The sequence below is a fragment of the Somniosus microcephalus genome, chromosome 3 (assembly GCF_052327205.1).
Source record: "Somniosus microcephalus isolate GS21.2 chromosome 3, FLI_Smic_1.0, whole genome shotgun sequence".
In the NCBI taxonomy this organism is placed as follows: domain Eukaryota; kingdom Metazoa; phylum Chordata; class Chondrichthyes; order Squaliformes; family Somniosidae; genus Somniosus; species Somniosus microcephalus.
The window spans coordinates 76643147-76661779 of record NC_140989.1 but is presented as its reverse complement, the minus strand read 5'-3'; the positions used below and the strand labels follow the sequence as shown (position 1 = coordinate 76661779).

Sequence of the window (18633 nt, the reverse complement as noted above, 5' to 3'; positions counted from 1 at the left end):
TAACAAGAGCATTATCAATAAAAATTTGACACCGAGCCACAGAAGGAGATATCAAGACAGATAACTAAAAGCTTGCTCAAAGAGGTAGATTTTAAGGAGCATCTTAAAAGAGGAGAGAGAGGTAGAGAGACAAAGCGGTTTAGGGAAGGAATTCCAGAGCTTAGGGCCAAGGCAACTGAAAGCACGGCCGCCAATGGTGGAGTGATTAAAATCAAGCTCAAGATGCCAGAATTGGAGGAGAGCAGAGATCTCAAAGGCTTGTAGGGCTGGAGGAGGTTACACAGATAGGAAGGGGTGCGGCCATGCAGGGATTTGAAAACAAGGATGAGGATTTTAAAATTGAGGCGTTGTCGGACTGGAAGCCAGTGTATGTCAGCAAGCACAGGGGTGAGGGGTGAGGGGTGAACGGGACTTGGTGCGAGTTAAGATACGGGCAGCAGAGTTTTGGATGAGCACAAGTTTATGTAGGGTGGAAGATGGGAAGCCAGCCAGGGGAGCATTGGAATAGACGAGTCTGGAGGTAACAAAGGCATGGATGAGGGTTTCAATAGCAGATGAGCTGAGACAGTGTCCGAGTCGGGCGATGTTACAGAGACGGAAGTAGGCAGTCTTGAGATGGAGCAGATATGTGGTCGGAAGCTCATCTCGGAATCAAACTCAACACCATGTTGTGAATGGTCTGGCTCAGCTTCAGACGGTTGCCAGGGAGAGGAATGGAAATGGTGGTAAGGGAACAGATATGTGACAGGGATCAAAGACCATGGGGCAGATTTTGGGGTACTCTGAGAGTACGCCGTCATACCGCCTTTGAAATATACCGCAAGTTCGGGATTTCCGTATGCACTTGCACATGTGCTAAATCCCAAACTTGCGATCTGTCAAGGTACGCCTTGACAGATGATCCGCACTGATGGGGAAATACTCATTGCTGGCGCAGTGTTGGGCTAATTGCCCACCAACTGCCCAGCAATTACGTTTGAAAATTTTACGGTTAGTGAAAGCAGGTGGAGGAGTCTGTTTCACATCTTAAAAGAAGATCTATGTGTGTATACTGTGTACCTTTTGGTGGAGGAGACTTTTTTTGTCAGTCCAGTTTCATTTGAATTACTTGGGAAGTTGAATAAGAAAGTTAAATAAAGTGAACATCTATCAGATTTTAGTGACCAATTCTGTCCTCTCAACTCAAAAATGACTAACATAACAAAGAAAGGCTTGCATTTATATAGCGCCATTCACTACTTTTAGCATCCTGAAAAAATTAGAGCCCCCGCAGCCGATTTTCCCAGGTAACGCCCTGAGAGGGAGGAGGGGCGCTACTGGAAGCACCCCGCGTCCCCCTTGGGGCACTGCGAGGCAATATCGCAGCGCTATGTGGTGCTGCGGCACGTCGCACCACGGTACTGCAGGCCTTCCTTCCCTTATTAAAGGGGAGAGGCTTGGCGCAGCGTTTCCCGGCGCCCAGCTGGGCCACCAGGGATCGGGAGTGCCGGCAAACAAGCCCGGCACTCAAGAGGAGTGCCGGGCTCACGGAGAGCAGCCGGCACCCCGTGGAGGGGCTTCACTGGGGCCGGGGACAGCAATGGGGGCATGTGCTGGCAGGCGGCCAGCAACAAAAATGGGCGCCCGCCACCTCCCCTTTAACTAGCGCCGCCCCGGCCGCAGGTAGGCCCCCCTGACCCCGTCGGACATAGCGTCCGGCGGTAAGTCAGGGGGCGCTACCGAAGATCGTGGCCGAGGCATGAGCGGGGCGCTGTGCGCGGCGATGATGTCATCGCCGGCAGCGCAGCGCCATGGCGCTAATTGGTTTGCGCCCGTTAGCACCCTCTTAGGGTGCTAATGGGAGGCGCAAAGTAATCTACTTTTTCCCCCACAGTGCTTTACAGCCAATTAAGTACTTTTGATGTGTAGTCACTGTTGTAATGTAGGAAACAAATAATATAATGCATCTATAACAGGGAAAATAGATCTATCTATTACCAGTCTAAATGAGTTCTGAATAATATATTTTAATCCTGAAAATTAACATTGAATATATGGCTGGGAATCTCTTTCCGAAGTTCAGTAACATTACTTGTAGGAGATATAAAACATTATTAGACCTTTACTGAGTATCAAAAAAGGAAGTTGTATACATAGGGACTAATAAATTGTGAGATTGGATGAAAAAAATAAAACAAAATGCTGATGTATGAAATAAGTCCAAGTACTGTACCCCTTTAATTAACAGTTTTTAAAATGTAATTTCAATGGAAGAGACTGAAAGAAGATTCTGTGGATGTGGCTTAGTTTTGACAGCTTTTGTGGGCATGTCTTCCCTTACATAGAGGCTGTATGCTGCGCTCCTGGCCTTCTGCAATCTGGTGATGTAATATGCTATGCACAACTCTGCAGCGCCAAAGAGCAAGTCTCCGTTCTAGACCTCGCGCGAGGTAAGTTTGTATTCTTTTCGTAGGTCGGCAGCGTACTCTGTAGCTATGCTGCCGACCGCAACTTTGGGGCCAATGGCTTCAGTCTTTCCAATATTTAGTTGGAGGAAATTTCTGCTCATCCAATACTGGATGTCAGACAAGCAGTGTGACAAATCAGAGACAGTGGAGGGTTCAAGAGAGGTGTTGGTGAGATAGAGCTGAGTGTCGTCAGCTTACATGTGGAACCTGATGTGCTTTCACCAAGGGGCAGCATGTAGATGAGAAATAGGAGGGCACCAAGGATAGATCCTTGGGGGACTCCAGAGGTAATGGTGCATGAGCAGGGAAAGAAGCCATTGCAGGTGATTCTCTGGCTACGACTGGATAAATAAGAATGGAACCAGACAAGGGCAATCCCATTCAGCTGGACAACGGAGAGGCGTGGAGGAGGATGGTGTGGTCAACCATATCAAAAGCTGCAGAATACCAGTAACATTCTTACACCTTATCTAGGAAATATCTACTCTAACTAAATTTGGAGCTCTATTTACATTAGTTTTGCCCCTGGAGTCACTCAGATCAATCTCAATATCATAAAATATTAAGCAAGAAATGTCCATTGAGCTCTTTAAGTTACTCTTTTCATGGACAATATACAATCTACCCTATCATGGACTCCACCGCACTTATTTAATCTTCTGAGGAAAATTTTTCTCTGACTCTTAAAGGTAGTCAAGTGAAACTTTAGAATAGCTTCTCCTGCCACATCTCTAGTATCCACTCTTAATCCATTGCTTGCTATGGATGATTGTTCCTTTGTCCCAGTAGTACAGAGTTACCAGGTCTGATTTTTGTGTTGCACCAATTCACGAGCACAGTGGTCCAAAAAAAGGGACAGAAACCCATAATCACCAGGTCTCCCCCCTATTTGCCCCTGATGTGCATTTCTGATTGGCCTGGGTGGAGCACGAAGAGCTTCCACCTAAAACAGCTGAGGGCTTCATTCAAATAGTCAATGACACTGCGAGTAACATCATTATGCCTCCTGCATCCAGTCTTTACAGGGGTGCAGCACCCAATCATAATCCCACCCATATGTGACAGGTGTCTTGGGCATCAGCTACGGGCAGAAGTTCATTTAAAGGGCACGGTAAAAGGTTAAATAGGCTTTGATGAACTCTGGTGGTAATTGCTCTCATCATTTTTCTTTACTGCATTTACTAATGGGTTTTCTAATGGAATTGCCCACAAATGAGAACTTGTTAGACAAACAAGAGAAAGACCTCAAGCAGAGAAGTGGCAGGCAGGTCAGGATGCACGAGCGATGTTCTGTGCCCACCCACTGATACTCTCACATGGACAATTTCACAGAGAATTAGTGAATGTGGAAGCTGCAGCTCTCAAGGTATGTTGTGACAGTAGGTCCATTAGTGCAGATATGTGTGAAGGTCTGACAAACCATAATGCAGGATGGTTCTTTAGAAGCATCCCTATTACAATGCACCATGCTTTCAGTAGTACTACAAGAAAGAAGGCCTAGGTGATCAACAGCCAGCCTAGCCTGACTGACTATACCCACAAAGATGCCAATAACTATATCTGCAGGCATTGTTGTACCTATCTGGCCATAACTGTGGGGCAATATCTTGATAAGCTCCAGGTCAACAGAGCGGCAGATGCAGAGCTATGCCATCTGCTACAAGGGTATCTGCAGTAACATACAGCAAAGTAAGTGACAGTAACAGTCAGCCGTGGTTTCCCACCTGTTTCCATCTCCTTCTAGACCCGCTGCAATGCTGATTTATGGGGATGTGGCGTTAAGGTGGCCAAGAGGTCCACTCTCTTCACAAGCACCTCCTGCAGCACCACCACCACTTCAGCAGCCATCAAAACTCCATCACTTGCCTGCAAACTCATGCCTACACATTGCGTTTCATTTTTGCCTGTCACTTCTCCACCTTCAGCCATAGCAAAGGCTGCCAATTGGTTGAGATACTTTGTGAGCCTTTCCAAAGGCTGTCAGAATTTATATCCCTCTATTCTATAATTTCCCTTTAATTATCCATATCCCTTTAAATTGCAGCTGCTTGCAATTTTCCGCCCTCACCACAACTGTGCTTCTTCACCCATCCAAATCTGTACATGGCGCTGTGAATAATTTTGAAACTGTATTGACCCATGAAAATTGAGTTCTTTTAGCATATTATCATTCTGCCAAGATTTGTGCCAGTTCTTAACATGAAAATCAGCCTCATTATGTTCTATGCAGTATTTCATCAACTTTGTGTCTACTTATCTCGACAGCTCTCTTTTTGAAGGAGTTAATTCACGAAATGAACTGTTTTTGCTGGAAATCTGTTCCACCTATCCACCACTTGTGATTAGTATCAGAACTAATCTGTTTACTTATCTTCACAGTGGACCAGATCTAACAGGAGAAGTTATGTCAAGTGCTGCAGATACCACCCTATTAGCATCCATGTTGATAAGAAACCATAAGGCCTGCGACTAAAGTGACTTTCAGGCAGCTGTTTTACACTGCTCTGATTCGAGAGCTACACCAGCATGAAACACACAGCTGGAGTGTCAACTTTCTGTGCCAGTACGACTCCTAAGGGAATACTCTGGCAGAGTTTGCATTACTACATCTGACTCTGGAATTGAATCTCTACATTACACCAAGGTCAGTGTTTACAGTAAGTAACAAAAATGAATTGTTGCGTGTACAAGTGTGTTGGTATTGTGAACTGATAGAAAAGACATTCACGGGCTGTTATGATATAATATGCACTGATTTGTATTGGAGTTTAATGAAAGAAAATTGATCCTGCACCGTAGTGAGGCAACAACAATGATTGGCATTTATATAGCACTACTAGTAAAAAGAAAAATCCCAAGGTACTTCACAAATACCCTCGGGGTAGCATTAATGGTGGTGATAGTCTGTCCTCATTAGAAAATTTGGCAGGGTCAGAGTGGGGTCATGCTGGTTTTCGAAATCCCGTACCAACGGACTTCAGGTCAGAATGGCACTGAATCTGAATAATCCGGGTTTTGATATCAGCAATCTAACAGCATGGAGATGGTCAAGGGGTTGAGCGACTGATGAAGAAGCAGAGCTGGGTGTCATCATCATTATATGGAAGCTGACCCTGTGCCTGTGGATGGATCACCAAGGAGCAGCAAACAAATCAGGAAGAGGAGGGCAGTAGCGATAGATTCTTAGGGACTCTGGAGGTGACAGTATAGAGAAGGGATGAGAAGCCGTTGCTGGAGATGCACTATCTGTGTTTCACTAAGAAAAACTGAAACCATACAAGTGCAGTCCCATGAAACTGGATGGCAGAGGACAAGCATTGGAGGAGAATGGCTTAATCGTCCATATCAAATGCAGCTGATAGATCGAGGAGAACAAGTAGGAATAATGTATTATTTTGTGATGCACTAAAATGCAGTATGTACCATTATGGGAGTTTTTATGAATGGTTGGGGATGAATGAGGTTTTACTGGGCAGAACTAAAGCATGATATCCCAGACCCATTTAAATTGTAAAGTGACAAGAATAATTTTGAAAAAGAAGGAAAAATCTAAGTTGGTGTCAAGTTTCAAGATTTTTGACTCTGGTTTTCAGGTAATTTAGATGAAGATGTTGCCATTAAGTTAAGTTTAGCGCACAAGGGATTATGTCAGCCATGGCTCAGTGGTAGCACTCTTGCCTCTGAGTCATCAAGTTGTGGGTTCAAGTCCTACTCCAGAGATTTGAGCACGTAATCTAGGCTGACACTCCAGTGCAGTACTGAGGGAATGCTGCACTCTCGGTAGAATGAGACCTTAAACTGAGGCTCTGTCTGCCCTCGCTGATGGACATAAAAGAGCCCATGGCACTATTTTGAAGAAGAGCAGGGTGTTCAGGTCAATATTTATCAAACAAAATGAAAATAGGGTGAGATGTATAATGGGCAGCTGATTCGATATCACCTGTTTTACACTATCGGCCAAAGTTAAAATTACCCCACTATGTTATTCTGTTCATTAACATATTGGACCTGAAATTGCGGACGGAGGCTTCGGGTTTGGGTTCCGCCAAGACCACTCGGCTCCTGACCTCATTACAGCCTTGGTCCAAACATGGACAAAGGAGCTGAATTACAGAGGTGAGGTGAGGTGAGATGAGAGCGACTGCCCTTGACATCAAGGCAGCATTTGACCGAGTGCGGCATCAAGCAGCCCTAGTAAAACTGAAGTCAATGGGAATCGGGGGAGAACGCTCCACTGGCTGGAGTCATACCTAGCACAAAGGAAAATGGTTGTGGTGGTTGAAGGTTAATCATCACAGCCCCAGGACATCGTTACAGGAGTTCCTCAGGGCAGTGTCCTAGGCCCAACCATCTTCAGCTGCTCCATCAATGACCTTCCCTCCAACATAAGGTCAGAAATGGGGATGTTCGCTGATGACTGCACAGTGTTCGGTGCCATTCACAGCTCCTCAAATAATGAAACAGTCCATGCTCGCATGCAACAAGAACTGGACGACGTTCAAGGCTTCTTCGGCAGCACCTCCCAAACCCGCGACCTCTTCCACCTAGAAGGACAAGGGCAGCAGGCACATGGGAACACCACCACCTCCAAGTTTCCCTCAAAGTCACACACCATCCTGACTTAGAAATATATCGCTGATCCTTCATCATCGCTGGGTCAAAATCCTGGAACTCCCTCCCTAACAGCACTGTGGGAGTACCTTCACCACACAGACTGCAGTGATTCAAGAAGGCGGCACACCACCATCTTCTCAAGGGCAATTAAGGATGGGCAATAAATGCTGGCCATGCCAGTGATGCCCAGATCCCATAAAAACGAATTTTAAAAAATAGCCCAATCCTGCGCCAGTGAATGTTCATTTCCTTTGGATTCATACGATCTGTCATAGGAACAGGAGTAGGCCATTCAGCCCCCCGATTCTGTTCTGCCATTCAATGAGATCATGGCTGATCTGCGACCTAACTCCATATATCTGCCTTTGGCCCATATCCCTTAATACCTTTGGTGAACAAAAAGCTATCAAACTCCGATTTAAAATTAACAATTGCTTTAGCATCAATTGCCGTTTGCAGATGAGAGTTGGCAGATTGAAGGTTTTCGTGCATGCGCTACAGCGTACGCGGTTATAGGCCTCGGAAAATCCGGGCCAACATGTACGTAAAATAAATCCACTTGTTGGTTTACAATTGACCTCATCTCACTAGAGTGTTCATGAGTCCACCTTTTGAAAGGTATAAGAACTCATCTTCGGGCACTTGCAAGATTACAGTATCCAGTTCACATAATGTCTTCTGTCTTTTAATCTCTCCTGCCTTCCATCCTATCACAGACCTTCCCTTTTGTTCTTTCCTCTCCTCCCCCTTTCCTTGCCCCTGCACGTGCTTAAAAATCTGTTACATCTCGAACTTTTCCCAGTTCTGATGAAAGGTCATTGACCTGAAACGTTGGCCGCGATTTTATCAGCACTGAGAGGGCGGGTTTGGAGGCGGGTCAAAGGTTAAAATCATTTTGATTGACGGCGGGGTCCGATCCCGCCATCAACCCACCTCCAAACAATTTTCCCAAGTGTCGGGTCCCCGATTTGCGCATGGACCTGACACCTAGCAACGGGAAGAGGATTAAAGCCGCTTGCCTGTCTGTTAACAGGTACTTGATAATTGTTAACAGGCTATTTTTTAATTTTGCCGCTTCTGTCTCAGGGTTCCCGATGTCCGGACACCACGCCAGGTAAGTGTGGCGTGTTGTGAGTCTGCTGTAATGTTTCTGCATTGATGACAGCTGCAGAAGTGGTGTGAAGGAAAAATGGTGCACTGGTGAGTCTCAGAGGTAAGAAAATGTTGGGAAAATCATTTTTAATGCATTTACACATTTCTTTAGGTCACAAGTTTTGAAAACAATGTCTAGTGCCACCTCATTGGGAGAACCTCTCTCACCAGTGACTGATCGCTCCTGTCACCTCACCTGCAGCTGCCATCTGTTCCAGCCTATGGAGGGAGTCACTGGGGAGCCTGGGTGCAAGAGCTCACCTTTGTATAGTGATTGTCAGTGTTTGCAGCACCTCAATGCTGTGAAACACTGAGAAATGAGCTGTCAAAAAAAATTGTGCGTGGTCCCTTTAAGAAAATCGGCAGATGACGCGTCATCAAATGACGTCATCTGACCCGCTTCCTCTTAATTGGCCGGCAAGCCCGCAGATCGGGCTTAACAAGGTCAATCAACGTAAAATCACGTCCGTGGGCCGGATGCAGTTGGGGGCGGGACTGGAAGCCGGAAACCACCTGACCTGCTCCCAACCCGCATCCATTGATAAAATCACGACTGTTAACTCTGTTTCTCTCTCTCTCCACAGATGCTACCTGACCTGCTGAGTATTTCCAGTATTTTCTGTTTTTATTTCACACAATAAGGAGTTTCATTGTTAAGACCCTGGGACATGCTATCATATGACTAGATGTTAGACAATAAAGGTAAATGCCAGATAGTAAGGGTGTGTTTAAATATTGAAATATTTCGAGTCTCACTATGAGAAGCCTCCCTTGTTCAATCTGCTGATGACCAGTAGATGGCAGTGACTGAACACAAATCTTACAGTTAGATGTACTCCAGGGAGTTTACTGATAACTCCCAACCAACCGAGGAGCTGTGACTAGTTACAAAATTTTTTTTAAATCCTTACCATGCAAAACAACTCAAATTATATATAGCTTACACTGAACAACAACATGTAGTAAAGTCTGAGTCAAGTGCACTGTTAGCATGACAGGACTTCTGCCTGCTGTAATATAACGAGGTGGCACGGACCATCTCAGGAGATGCTTTAAGCCCGTTGACAGCAACACACATTCATGTTTTCCACTTGCAGCATTGCATGTGACTATATTGTCTGGCCGTGGGTCACTTTCTTGCAATGCTGCCGTACGTGGACCTTGCTCCAATATTGAAGGATCAGGGACAGAAAATGAAAGTTGTAACCTTGACAGATCGCTGCTACACTGCCGTTTTTCAGGATCTTAGTGCTGAGGACTGTTGGCCAACTGTGTCTATTAATAAATTTTAATTCAAAACCTACTACTTTAAAAATTATTTAATCTCAATTAATAAACACCTGTGTATCAGCTGAAGTTTAGAACTTTAACTAGAAAAGGACAGCTAATCCAAAAAGTAGTATTTTCTTCCATATCTCTATCATTATTTCTCCATCATCTTTCACCATGACACTCTCTTTCTACTTTCGCCATGCTGTTTATCGAATTGATCTTCTTGTGTCCTCTTCACATTCTCTCACTGTTCTTTTATCTCTCCACATTCTCATTCTCTCTCCACATTCACGCACACTTTCTCTCTGTTCACATTTAAACACACGCATTCTCTTTCTCTCTCTGCAGGGCATCATCAATGGGGGCATGGGCAGTGCACTGGCAGACAGGAAGTGGGGGAAATGGGAAATGGGCAGACACCGGGGGAATATGGTGCAAATAATTACCACCACTGTATAGATGGCTGTAGGAGCTGCCGGAAGGTATTCCCGCGATGAATAACACATAAAAACAGAAAATGCTGGAAACACTCAGCAGCTCAGGCAGCATCTGTGGAGAGAGAAACAGAGTTAAAGTTTTAGGTCGATGACCTTGCGTCAGAACTGGAAAAAGTTAGAGGTGTAACAAATTTTAAGCAAGTACAGGGGTGGGGAAAGGGAGGAGGGGAAGAAACAACAAAAGGGAAGGTCTGTGATAGGGTGGAAGGCAGGAGAGGTTAAATGACAAAAAGTATGATAGTACAAAGCAAAAGGAGATGGTAATGGGACAAGTAAAGAAACAAAAGATGAGTCTAGAAGAGGTGTAAATGGGAATGGCAGAAACATCACCAGCTGCCATGTGAAAAAATAGGGGCAGAGGTCATGGTCTGAAATTGTTGAACTCGATGTTGAGTCCAGAAGGCTGTAAAGTGCCTAGTCAAAAGATGAGATGCTGTTCCTCGAGCTTACATTGAGCTTCGTTGGAACAGTGCAAGAGGCCGAGGACGGAGAGTTCAGAGTGGGACTGGAGCGGAGAATTAAAGTGACAGACGACCGAAAGTTCGGGGTCACCCTTACGGACTGAACGGAGGTGTTCCGCAAAGCGGTGACCCAATCTGCGTTTGGTCTCCCCAATGTAGAGGAGACCGCATCGTGAGCAGCGAATACAGTATACTAAATTGCAAGAAGTACAAGTAAATCGCTGTTTCACCTGGAAGGAGTGTTTGGGGCCTGGAGAGTGGGAAGGGAGGAGGTAAAAGGGCAGGTGTTGCATCTCCTGCGCTTGCACGGGAAGGTGCCGTGGGAAGAGGAGCGAGTGTTGGAGGTGATTGAAGGTCACTGATGTCCTACTCAGGAGGGCTGCACAAGTAATTTCTTTCCCAATGGAAGGGACAAACAAAGAGAGAACGCTATACAGTTCAACCGACTAGCAGGGTTCGCAAAGGTGCAAGGAGAAATTGATGGAAAGGACATAGCACTCAAAGCTGCATATGACACCCACTTAATTTTAAGAATAGGAAAGGCTTTCATTCTATCAATATCCAGCTAGTGTGCAATGCCAATCACCTTATCCTGAACGTCAATGCCAGATAGCCAAGAAGTTGCCATGCCAATTTCATCATGCGACAATCCACCATGCCAGTCAGGTGCTTGAGCCTGAGAGGGCCCAGTGCGGACTTCTGCACTTCAGCTTCTGCTGAGGCAGTGTGCCTAGCTGGCTTTCTGGCACCATACTGATATTGGTTGAGGGAGTGGCAAGGGAGCCGACTTGTTGACATTGTAAGAGAGGTCAACACCTGCTACTCCCGCTGCGCCACTGCTACTCCCATGGGTCTGGGGCTCATCACTTCCATGGAACTGTGGGAGGGCAGACTCCTTGAAAGCCACTATCCATTTGTTCCATCAATCTATCCAAAGTGGATGTCTTTCTATCCAAAGTGCAGCACAAGTTTGAGCCCAGAGCCTGTATGACAGCTGTTTGAGATGCCACCAACACTGCAAAGCCTGCGAACGTGCACTCCTTTTGTCAGGGCCCGGCTGCAGTGCATCTGGAGGTAGCCACACTCTCCAAGATAGACTGCTGAGTGGTGATGCCATGCGAGATGACACCATTCAGGCTCAAAGCGGACCTGTCCATATTTTCAGCCATTTTGGTGAAACTCCTTGGCAGGCCGTCCAATATCTGATATAACTGCTTGTGTGAGGCAAACAGTTTTCTTCTCATAGCTGGGCCCCTGAAGTCCTCAGCTCTATCCTCCTCAACAGAGCTCAGAAAAGACCATGCCCTTCAGGGAGCTGTGACCTTAGCTGTCCCTGCCACCACTACCTGCTCCTGTCTACTAGTGCCGGGTGCATCAGCACATGCAGACCCCTCTCTAGTGTCTATCCTGGTGCTTGGCAGTGATGGAGCATGTGACAGTGCCTCCTCAAAAAGGATTCTCCACTTCTGAGGTGTCTCATTCAGGGGGCTCTGACTGTTGAGGAGGACCTAGATGAAAGAGAAAATGGATGGCATTGGGCAGCTTCACAGTTGCAGAAGATCTGCATCACGGTGTAATTTGATGTAGTCAGTCTGGCTGAATGTGTATTTTTCCATTGCTTAATGAAGGGATACATATAACTGTAAGAGACCCTGTTCAGCAAAAGCCCCAACTTCAAAATGCCCAAAACACAACATAAATTCAATAATTAGAGGTGCTGAAATGATCATTTGCAGTTCAGACTGACAGTCCCAGATGCTTTTTGCCTCCCAGATGCTAGAGTAAGGGATCTCTTAACCTCGCACAGCTCAACATCAGCAGCAGGAAGAACCCCCCACCAGCAATATTTAAAGGGATCATCACCAACTTTCAGATGACTTTCTTTTTGATTTCTTCAGGCTCTGTGGAAGTTTGTGGAAGTGTTTGGAGATTTCTAGAGTTATTTAAAGTTGGTGAGGTGACAGGAGGTGGTGCTGCAAGTGGAGAAGGCCTTGCTTCTGATTTCAAGGTTTCTGGTCAGACCACTTGCTCCCAGTCATGGGGGCTCTCGTTGTTATCTCCCTTGGCCTGCAGCATGACAGGGAGATGGAGCAGAGGCAGCAAAGAGGACAAGCTGCTCGCAGAAGGAGGAGGAATCTGGGTGTCCTTGTACATGAATCACAAAAAGTTAGCATGCAGGTACAGCAAGTAATTAGGAAGGGAAATGGAATGTTGGCCTTTATTGCAAAGGGAATGCAGTATAAAAGCAGGGAAGTCCTGTTACAACTGTGCAGGGGGTTGGTGAGACCACACCTGGAGTACTGCGTACAGTTTTGGTCTCCTTATATAAGAAGGGATATACTTGCATTGGAGGCAGTTCAGAGAAGGGTCACGAGATTGATTCCAGAGATGAAGGGGTTGTCTTATGAAGAAAGGTTGAGCAGGTTGGGCCTATAATCGTTGGAGTTTAGAAGAATGAGAGGGGATCTTATTGAAACATATAAGATTCTGAAGGGGCTTGATAAGGTAGATGCAGAGAGGATGTTTCCCCTCGTGGGGGAATCTAGAACTAGGGGGCATAATTTCAGAATAAAGGGACACCCTTTTAAATCGGAAATGAGGAGGAATTTCTACTCTCAGAGGGTCGTGAATCTTTGGAATTCTCTACCCCAGAGAGCTGTGGAGGCGGAGTCATTGAATATATTTAAGGTGGAGATAGACAGATTTTTGAACAATAAGGGAGTCAAGAGTTATGGGGAGCGGGCAGAGAAATGGAGTTGAGGCCAAGATCAGATCAGCCATGATCTTATTGAATGGCGGAGCAGGCTCGAGGGGCCAAATGACCTACTCCTGCTCCTACGTCTTATGTTCTTATGGAAGAGGGGAAGAAAGGCTCTCAGCAGAAGGCCTTACCCACTTAGGGTCTTCTAAGAGCAATTCTCATACCTCAGCCTGAACCAGGAGCTGTGTCTGAGGCATTTGCGCTTTACGAAGGAGGTGCTCACAGAACTCTGCCACCTCTTGTAACCAGACCTGCAGCCTCACTCCCGGGCAAGGACAGCGCTGCCAGTGGTTGTGAAGGTGACCGTGGCCCTGAATTTCTTTGCGTCGGGATCCTTCCAGGCTGGAGCAGGCGATAATCTGTAACATCTCCCAGTTCGCCGTCCACTGCTGCATAAGAGAGGTGACAGAAGCTCTTTATGCCAGGAGAGGGGACTTCATTGTTTTCTCTCTGACCAAAGAGAAGCAGGCGGAGTGTGCATATGGCTTTGCCAGGATAGCGGACTTCCCCTTGGTGCAGGGCGCCATCGACCGCACGCATGTGGCTTTGCGGGCACCGCTTCTAAATGCTGAGATGTACCGCAACTGCAAAGGTTTCCACTCGCTGAATGTGCAGTTGGTGTGTGACCATGCTCAGCATATCATGATGGTGAATGCCCAGTATCCTGGCAGCAGTCATTATGCTTTTATTCTGCGCCAGTCTGCTGTTCCATCTGTCTTTGAGCCAGCAAGACAAACCAGAGTGTGGCTACTAGGCAACAAGGGCTATCCCTTGACCACCTGGCTCATGACTCCGCTCCGCAACCCAACCACAGGTGGCCAGCATGCTGCCGCACAAAACATCATAGAGCAGACCACTGGGGTGCTGAAGCAACAGTTCCGCTGCCTGGACTGCTCTGGAGGAGCCCTACAGTGTGTCGTGGTCTGCTGTATCCTCCACAACTTGGCCATCATGAGAGCACAGCCCTTGCCACCAGGGATACGGCCACCAGCTCAGGAGCAGGAGGAATATGAGAAGGAGAAGGAAGAGGATAAGGAGGAAAAGGAGGAGGAGGAGGAAGAGGAGAAAGCAGAAGAGGATCTGGACGAGGAGGAGGAAGAAGCGGAAGGAGGCAACCCAGACAGCCCCATTCTGGCCGGGGTATCCAGGATCGAATCATCCGCCTGTGGTACCAATGAACATAACCCCAATTTCCCATTCAACATTAGTCCCACACCTTACCTTCCCTTTGTTACTGACCATCACAGCGTCCTCTTGGCCACATGATAAAATGAAAGCCCCCACAAAGCAAACATTCTAATCAGAATTTATACATCTATCGATCCAATATTACATTAAAAAATCAGCTAATCACCCTTGTGCAATCCCTTAATGACTGTCTTGCATTTGCCTTTACCTAGTGCTCCTATGCAGGGCTACCCCAGAGGCTGCAGCATGGCTGGTGGAAGGCTGCTCAGTTTCAGTGGGGGAGACTGCAGATGGCCTTGCAAGATGACCTTGAGGATCTCTAGGCCTAGTAGGCCCAGCTGAGGCAGCACTACCTTGGTATGGGCGGCAGCATTCTGGGCTGACAAGAGGGAGCGAAGAGTCAAGAAGAAGAAGAAACTTTGTCACTCGATTTCACACTCCCAGCCACCAGCTCAGATACTGACACTCGCGTACTATGGAGGCTAGGTTAGACAAAGGATCTGCATGTGGTAAGATACAGAGCACGAGTGGCCTGCAGCCGGGGCAGGGGGAAAGGGTAGCTCAGGTGCCAGCTCCCCGGAGGGCAAGACCGCACACGAGTTCTGCTGCACTGGACTCAGATGAAGACTTTGATGGGGCGGCCTATAGAAGAACACTGATGGCTATATACAATTAAATGCTTGGTGCATTGGCAGGCCTGCCAGAAAGCCTGATTGCAATGTCAAGAAGCATGGAGGAGTCCAGCTCCAGCCTTACACAAGGTTTAGAGTAGAGCTTGGAGCCCATCCTTTCCAGCGTGGAAGGGATGGGCAGATCCATTAACACACTTGTGGATCCAACCGAAGTCTCAGCTTCCATTGTAGCACAAGCCACCCAATATCTGAGTGTCGCAGTGGAAGCTCAGACTGAAGTCATGCAACCACAGACTGCTGCCATCATGGCTGCATTTACCAGTGTTGAAGGGGGCTTGTAGGGTATAACAGCAGCCCCACAATCTGTACTCCAGCAGATTACTAGGATTGCTGATGCGCTGTTTGAGGGGAGTGACAATGTATCCATGGAGGACGACCCTGCTAAAATTGATAAAGAAAGGGAAAATAGAATATGATTAAACAAGCGAGAGACATAAAAACAGACTGTAAAATCTTCTATAGGTATATAAAAAGGAAAAAATTAGCGAAAGTAAATGTGGGTTCCTTATAGGCTGAGACAGGAGAAACTATAATGGGGAATAAGGAAATGGCAGAGAAATTAAACAAATACTTTGGCCGTGATTTTCCCATTGGTGGCGGGTTGGGTGCAGGTCAGGTGGTCGATGGGTTCCAGTCCCACCGCCGCATTCAGATGGAAAAAGTTGTGATTTTACCCTAATTGGGCAATTGAGTCCCTGTGTGTGCGCTCCCCTGGCCAATTAGTGTTTTGGGTCTGGAACTCACCTCTGCTGACGTCTGTGAGCCAGCTGCATTTAAGGGGCCCGTGCAGCCTTGGTTCATTCTCTCATTATTTGCTGCTGGATTTCCTTCTAACAACTGCTGCCATGACTACCTCAAGGGCCAAGGCCTCTCCTCGATTTGGTGATGACTCCCTCCATGCTCTTGTGGAGGGAGTCAGGGGGCGCAGAGAGGTCCTCTTCCCATCCTCTGGGTGGAAGAAGCCACCACAGCAAACCAAAGCAGCCTGGCTGCAAATTGCTCAGGAGGTGAGCTCCAGATCAATGTGCATTCGAACCTGGGTGCAGGGCAGAAAAAGGTTCAATGACCTGGTCCACTTAGGAATAGTGAGTATAACATCACACTTGGCCTCAATCTGCTCCCCATCTCCTCTCATTACCAGCACTCTGCATTGTCAACCTACTCCTGCACATCCCACTTTACCCTTACATACCTTGCATCCTTAACCATCCCTCTCTCTCTATGTACACAATCACTTCACTATTCGACTATGCTGCCCTCACACTCACTGTCATAAATCGCAACTTCTACAAGAAGTACTACTGAACGGCCAGCTGAGGGCGCTGCCCGAGAAGTATAAATACTCGGGCGTGGGCCCACCTTGGTCAGAGACAGTCTGGAAACAGGAAGCTAGTGACTACTAACTAGACCGCCATGTTTTGTTACAAGTCGATTAAAGCCTTGCTTTATGTACAACCAAGTGCGTAGTGAGTCTTTATTACGTCACTCACTATCACTGTGATGCTATGACAACAACTAACAACGCACAAGGAGGGCCCTTGGTATTGGCACCTCACTCCATCTTTGTCTCCTTCTAAGCATCTATGCTATGGATTCTCTACACTCATTCCATCATTCTCACTCAAACTCCACGTGTCCTTCATTGCAGGAAAAGAGAGCCCACAATAAGAGGGAGAGGGCTAAGGCAGGAGGAGGGCCACCTTCCATAGCCCATCTCACCAACACTGAGGAGGCAGCCCTGGAGATCATTGGAGGCGATGAGGATCTGGAAATGGGGGATGGTCAGACGGGCGCAGCAGAGCAAGCTGGTGACAGAATAGATTTGCATCTCTCTCATTTACATTGCATGAGTGAATGACATGGCATCTGATGCTCATACAGATTGACTTATGATCATCTGCACAATTCCATGTGCATGCTACGTTAATATCACATGTCTAACTCATGCCTTTACTCCCCCACAGGACCATCGACAACCCCCCTCCCCACTGTCCAGAACAAAGAGCCTGAGCTGGAAGACTCCTCAGGAGGAACCTGCAACCTCTGAGGGCACAGCATCAGCAGAATTAAGCGCACCCAGCACCAGCGCAGACACTCACACCTCGGTGGGACCTTCGCGACATAGAGTAGTGTTGTCACCTGGAGTATCACAGCTCACAAGTGAGCATCAGCAGATGGTGGAGACAGGGACAGCAGTGGAGAGCGGACCGACCTGTGAGGGAACAGACGAAGGAGGAGTGAGGAAATAAAGCCCGAGGCTCAAGGCCCAGACCGAGCTATTGGGAGCAGCAGCGAGAGCGGACCAAAACAGGCAACATTCGAAAGTGACGTCAGAGATTAAAAGTGATGTCGGCACAAGGGAAGGAGCTGATTGGTAAGTAGGACCTGGTGAGTATTTCTACAGTCCAGTCATTAAAGTAAAAGTAAGGTCTCTAGTTCAGAGTAAGTAGTGTTTAAAGTAAAGTAAGGTCCCTAGTGTATTTAATATTCTTTAATTTAAAGGAAGTAAAGGGAGTAAATTAAGGATAGGACATGGCAGGGCAGCTCGGCAACGTGAAGTGATCCTCCTGTGCTATGTGGGAAGTCAGGGACACTTTTGGTGTCCAGGGCGAAGACATGTGCAGAAAGTGTCTCCAGTTGCAGCTACACGAAATCCGTGTTTTGGAGCTGGAGCTGTGGCTGGAGTCACTGTGGAGCATCCGCGAGGCTGAGAACTTCATGTTTAACGAGGTGGTCATACTGCAGGTAAAGAGTGCACAGGCAGACAGGGAATGGGTGACCGCCAGACAGAGTGAAAGAACTAGGAAGGTAGTGCAGAAGTCCCTTGGGTCCATCTCCCTCTCCAACAGATTTTCCGTTTTGGATACTGCTGGGGGAGATGGTTTCTCAGGGGAATGCAGCAAGAGCCAAGTCCGTGGCACTACGAGTGGCTCAGCTGCAGAGGAGGGGAGGAAAAAGAGTGGGAGAGCAATAGTGAGAGGGGATTCTATCATAAGGGGAACAGATAGACGTTTCTGTGGCCGCAGACGTGACCCCAGGATGGTATGTTGCCTCCCTGGTGCCAGGGTCAAGGATGTCACTGAGCGACTGCAGGACATTTTGAAGGTGGGGGGTGAACAGCCAGAGCTTATGGTCCATATCGCTACCAACGACATAGGTAGAAAGAGGGACGAGGTCCTGCAAGCAGAATAAAGGGAACTAGAAAATAAATTAAAAAGCAGGACCTCAAAGGTAGTAATCTCAGGATTACTCCCAGTGCCACGTGCTAGTGAGAGCAGAAATAGGAGAATAGACCAAATGAATGCGTGGCTGGAGAGATGGTGTAGGAAGGAGGGATTTAAATTCCTGAGGCATTGGGACCGATTCTGGGGAAGGTGGGACCTGTACAAGATGGACGGGTTACACCTCGGCAGAAATGGGACCAACATCCTCGCAGGGGGGTTTGCTAGTGCTGTTGGGAAGGATTTAAACTAGTTTGTCAGGGGGCTGGGAACCTAAGTGTGGGCCCAGAACGGAGGAGAAACAAAGCTGGAAGTGCAAGTTAGAAAA

General features: G+C 47.2%; 1 protein-coding gene across 1 annotated transcript in view; it reads left to right on the top strand.

Annotated features, from left to right (window-relative positions):
* prox1a (prospero homeobox 1a) overlaps window positions 1–5072 on the top strand; it is a 203161-nt gene extending 198089 nt beyond the window's left edge. The window contains exon 5 of the mRNA XM_085981201.1: window positions 4827–5072. Within this exon, the coding sequence (XP_085837327.1) occupies window positions 4827–4907 (81 nt within the window). The 3' untranslated portion in view covers window positions 4908–5072. The remainder of the gene's footprint in view (window positions 1–4826) is intronic.
* The last annotated feature ends 13561 nt before the right edge of the window (window positions 5073–18633 follow it).